This window comes from Populus euphratica, unplaced genomic scaffold, assembly GCF_000495115.2.
Source record: "Populus euphratica unplaced genomic scaffold, PopEup_1.0 scaffold1324.1, whole genome shotgun sequence".
Classification (NCBI taxonomy): domain Eukaryota; kingdom Viridiplantae; phylum Streptophyta; class Magnoliopsida; order Malpighiales; family Salicaceae; genus Populus; species Populus euphratica.
Window position 1 is genome coordinate 31,004 of NW_011501181.1, and position 5,505 is coordinate 36,508.

The following is a 5,505-nucleotide window of genomic DNA, read 5'->3' on the forward strand; positions in this document are numbered from 1 at the left end:
ACCATGACTATGTTCACTTTTATGGAGATCATCGTCGTCGCTTTTGTGATTGCTGGTGCTCGGTTGCTTAATTAGAGGAGGGGATTTATTCAGTGAAAAAGGAGTGAAGACTTTTTTGTGACTGAAAAGTGAAGATTGAAGACAGCGTGGCGTGACTGTGCATTTCCACAACCATTAGGTGCCAGTTAGCTGGACCATGGAGGGACATTTTGTTTCAGTGCATGCATTTTGTTACAATCATAAAATCAGTTTTGAAATCGTAATTTTGTGCGATTTCATCTGATTTTAATGATTTCACCCGATTTCAACTCAATTTCATCCATTTTTTATTTTTTCAAACGATTTAGCATATAAATCATGTTTTGACTCACAAAATCATATGATTTTACAAGTTAAAACATGATTTTAACAATCATGGCTACTCCCTTAATCAAATTTCCCTCGTAGCTGTAAAAAGTTTTTATCCCTTAAGATCATTATTATTAACCCAACAGCGCACAATTAATTCCTTCCAATATACTGTTCCATACGATTGGGTCACAATAGTTAATAAACATCATATCTAACAAGTGACAACATTACAAACTTTTTATTGATCTCTCGCTCTCTCACACTAGTGAGGAGAAAACGAGAGGTAGCAAGAATGCAGGCTCTACTAGTATTCAAAAGCCATAATAAGACACTATAATGGCCGATGGGAGAAATTTAAAGAGGTTCGTTATCATCCTCATCTTCAAAACAGCAACAACACAGCTTGGAAAGTTACAACTTCTTAGACACCCTTGGTTAAGACAAGTACCTCATGTCTTTCTCTTCAGCAAGCAACGTAAACAATATTCTTGGAAACATGAGAATGATGAGATGGATAATCATTAGTTATGAGAATGACTATTTATGGTAAAGGTTCACTAGCCATTGAATCAGTTGTTATGTTGTTATTCTTTGTATTTAAACTCCCTTCAAATTAACCGAAGTTCAATTATATTTCCTGTATAGTGTAAACTGCCATCATAAAATCACACCACGTGAACTAAATTTTCAACTTCAACATATACAAAATGTTGCCTAACAGAGATGGGCTACTTTCAGTGTTATCATATAATCAAGAAAGTGGTGCATAAATTACATCTCTTGTTAAACAAAGTGTCTGTGAAGATGCTTCTTTATTCTTCAAGCAAATAACAATGAAACAAACGGTTGAAATTTAAATTTCTTAAGAAAAGAATAGAAAAAATGATCTCAAAGAGCGTCCCTTTTAAAGAAGCAAAAGATATTCATCCTAATTTAATTTCCTTATCCAAAGCCAAATATACTAGTATTATAGCAATTAGGGTATGCATATCAATGGCAATTATCAAAGAGGGATTAAAGGGACCTGTGAATTTATGATTGCAGTCAGCACTCAAAGTATCCCTGTGATGACCTCATTTTCCTGTGTCTCCACAGATCATGGACACAATAGCCACAATAAACCTACTAGATGGTACAAATCAATTGCCTGACTAGTCCCTTACCAGCCATATCAAAGAAATTTCCTCAAACATAAAGCTCTATGTGGGGAACTCAACACTACTGCAATGCCAATCCAAGAGAGAACGGAGAAGAAAACTATGAGCCAACACATGAACAGGGAGATGAACGTCAATAGGCAATCTTATCGCCCAAGTTGTTGAAAGTGTAGTGGGTTCTCATAATACATTTTATCCCAAAAACATATAAAAAGGCATCAATTTAATTTTTTTTTCAAAAAAAAAAACATTTTATAAAGCACTTCAAAGTCATAAGAACCACAATACCATACAATCTATAAAAGTTCCAGCACACACGTTAAAAAAAAAAAAAAAGAGATGTCTAAATAATTTACTTTATACTGGGCTTCCACTAGACGATAAATATTCAAATATATGGAGAACGGTGCTTTAAAAAAAATATGCAAATGCCAATTAACATATATTTCAGAAAAAAGTTTATGCCTTGTACTGGAAAGCTAAGCTGGTAGTTGCAGAGTTTGACTCCAAGCCACCAGAGAAAGCGCCAGGAAAGTAAATTGATTGATACTCTCATCTCCAGTAGAGCTAAAGTACAAGAAATACTCGCTCCATAACAAAACATCCTAGTTTTCATCTCTTTTCTCAATAACCTCTTCAACTGAAGCGTGTACTTCCTGGTCTTCTACATCAAGCATGGGTTCTTCAGCCCCTTTAGCATCACCTGTGCTGTCTTGAAGCTGCAAGAGTTCATTAATTTGACCACGGGCTTATATTTATTTCTAAAAAGCCATCAACCACGGGCTTATATTTATTTCTAAAAAGCATCTTCCAAGTTAGCCAACAAATCATATGCACAAGTCACATGAAGAAAAATTTCAAGAAACCTTTACCCCTAAATTCCGTAGGCTGGCTGTAACATCTTCTTGTTGCTGCTGCAGTGTGCTCTTCAGTTCTTGAAATTCCTGATTTTGATTCAGAGAGATGTTAAGAAAAAATAATAACCAAAGAAAACAGCATCAGTATTGCTTAGGCAGCAGTTACCTTACGAAGTTGATCGACCTCAACATTCAATGACTTCTTCAATTCTGATAACTCCTGAATGAAGCAAGAAAGATTTGCATTAGAGTCTTGAATTCAACTGAATTGCATCTCATACCAACTAATTAGATAAACTACTAAGGGTGCTCATGAGCAAGCCACTATTGGATAGAGATATAGAATTCATTTTCACGTGAATTAATTTACAGCATGACTCACATGTAATCAGTAAAATGCTTCAACTAAAATATTCATCTAGTCAAATTTGTAAAACCACGTGAAAGTAGGGAGTTGCTAAAGCAAAAATGGCAAAACTGTGCGTTTTCAATTATAAAATTTAGTGTAAAATTTCAGACTAACAATTACCACAAATTATGATATGGTTTCCGGTTCATTCCTAGAAACGTTGTGGGGCATATTTTGAAAACTGACATTACTTGCACTCTATTACTTTTCCTGTATGCTTGGAACACTCAGGTCAGATGTAAGGGTTGGAGTTGAAATACATGCACTACTAGAAGACATTTCTTTAATCTACAAATTCCATTCTAGAGGAAAAAAAAAGAACAAGAGACTTGAACAACGATTGAATGCAAAAAACACGGCATGGACTAATGATCTGTTAACACAGTGCTAAATTGAGCAAACTGCATGTTGTCCTTAAGAAATTGCAGGGTAACAATGCTTGCTGCAAGCCGCCTTGGCACTTATTCTGTTGCCACATAAACATTTCCCAGATGATTCACACAAAATCTTCCAAGCACATTCTCTATCTCCAAGATTTTATTATTTTAGTTCCACCAAAATGTAAGCAATTTTTTTTCTATCTAATTCGGCAAGAAAAGGAAGAAAAAAATGACAAACACCCGTTTGGGCATTGCGGTTTGGATGTGCTTTCAAAGTGATTTTCATCTGAAAAAGCATCAAATAGGTGTCTTTTTTGGTATTTTTAGATGGATTCGAAAACCTTAAATCAAAACCATCTAACCAAAACCACGTAGAAAAAGCAGTTTCACCCGCATTATCAAACACATGTAAAAGTGTGTATCTCTGCCGTTCTATTGCATGGGAAAAAATTGCAGAATGAATAAATAAATAAATATGACTTACATCCCGATGGATTTTGACTTGAGTGTCTAGCTTTGATCTCCAACCTTGCAAATCCTGTTACAAAAATAAAATAAAAAACTGGAGAAAAGAAAATACAAGAAAATATGTAAAAAAGAAAAGAAGAAAATTAACCTGCTTTAAGCCTTGGATTCTGTTAAGAAGATCACTCCTGGATTCATTTAATTCCTAATAATAAAAAAGAAATGTGGGCATTTACAATAGTGTAGACAGCAAAATGTTAGAATGAAATATAGATAAGAGGAAACATACAGCGATCTTTGAACCAATCGGAACTGTGTTTTCTTTCTTCTGCAAAAAAAAAAAAATTATTAGGCTTCGCAAACAAAAAAACACAAACACGACATCAAATCGGAGACACAGAGAGAGAGGAGAGAGAGAAGTTGTGTGGTGTGTACAAGAGCGATAGGAAGTGTAGCGGTGGAAGAATCGGAATTGGCCATTGATTGGATTTGTTCAAGTATCGAAGAATCGGAATTTTTGTGCGTTTTAAAAACAAGTTTGTAGGAGATTTATTATTTTTTACAATGTTTTTCGTTTGTTTTGTTTAGTTTGAGGTTTTTTAATAAAATGAAGAGGGAGCGGGGCGGAGTGGAGTGGAGTGTAGCGCAGTGGAAATGATTGTGTGTGTTGTCGGTTGGGGTTTCTGATACACGTGAAAAAAACACAAAATTTGATTCTTTTTGTATGTGTTTGGGCGGGCAAAACAATTGAAAATCAACTCATATACGGAGCGAAGTTATTAAACAGGTACAGCTTATGAAATGGCTCAAAACTGAAGGTATAGGTTCGGCATGTAGATATAAGTTCAAGCTATTGTTTAGAAATGTGATATAAATTTTATTTTGAAAAAATTTTATTTTTTAAAAAAATTAATTTTTTATATGTTTTGAATTGTTTTCATACACTGATTTTAAAAATAATTTTTTAAAAATAAAAAATTATTTTAATATATTTCGATATAAAAAACATTTTGAAAAGTAACCACAACCATATTCTCAATCAAATCCTAATAATAATTATAGTAAGGAGTAGGTTTTTTATATTGTGATTAACTAAAGAAAAAACTATAGTTTTTTGTATGTTTTATAGAATAATATAATTATATTTTGAGATTTTATTTAATAATTTAAATTTTTGAGTTAAGATGATTCTTTGATATAATATCAAAGTTTTGATGATCAAATGATTATGAGTTCAAATCTCATCATTTACATTCTCTTTTCTAATTAACAGTACAACATGATGCGAGTTTATGCAGATTTCAAATTCAAAAAACTTTTTCTTAAGATATATTAAAAAATAATATAAATTATTTATTAAAACTTTACATGATAGCTATGATTCTTTGACAATATAATCACATTACATTATAGGGATCAAAGAAATTTTAAACATAAAAAAATATCTAGGTCATAAGGAATTTTTGGAGATTGTTATTAAATCCAAAAATATAATTGTTTTGAGAATGTTTTTCCATTAAGAAAAGTTTTCTTAGTAATGTGTTTCTTATTTATCTTAGACAATGTAAGGTTTTTAATTGGAATCATTGTTTCTATTAAAATAATATTTTATTATTGTTAAAGTGCCACGACCAAAAGATCAATATCTTCTCCCAACTGCAGAAGTATTGAAGTAATAAATAATCAGGCAAGATCGGGGTCGAACCATATGGAGGTTAATTGTATAAATTATAGATGACAACAATATAACAACAATAACAATAAGAACAACAACAACAATAACAACAATAATAAAGAAAAAGAAAAAGAAGGAGAAGAAGAAGAAAATGAAAACTTTAAGATGGAATATTAATGTAAGGATTAAACAATGATAACAATAAATGTCA

The 5,505-nt window shown here is 32.3% G+C and overlaps 1 protein-coding gene across 2 annotated transcripts; it reads right to left on the minus strand.

Annotated features, from left to right (window-relative positions):
• Window positions 1–1,805: 1,805 nt before the first annotated feature.
• LOC105117394 (CAP-Gly domain-containing linker protein 1-like) lies at window positions 1,806–4,310 on the minus strand. Of its 2 annotated transcripts, none has more exons than XM_011015045.1 (7): window positions 4,055–4,310; window positions 3,909–3,944; window positions 3,771–3,824; window positions 3,639–3,692; window positions 2,532–2,585; window positions 2,381–2,452; window positions 1,806–2,227 (listed from the first exon to the last, which is right to left on the minus strand). In XM_011015045.1, the coding sequence occupies exons 1-7, from the start codon at window positions 4,097–4,099 to the stop codon at window positions 2,114–2,116; spliced, it is 429 nt and encodes a 142-aa protein (XP_011013347.1). In that variant the 5' UTR covers window positions 4,100–4,310; the 3' UTR covers window positions 1,806–2,113. The 2 variants fall into 2 exon arrangements, with proteins under 2 accessions (XP_011013347.1, XP_011013346.1); XM_011015044.1 differs by having other exon boundaries at window positions 3,909–3,947; window positions 4,055–4,309.
• Window positions 4,311–5,505: the final 1,195 nt, after the last annotated feature.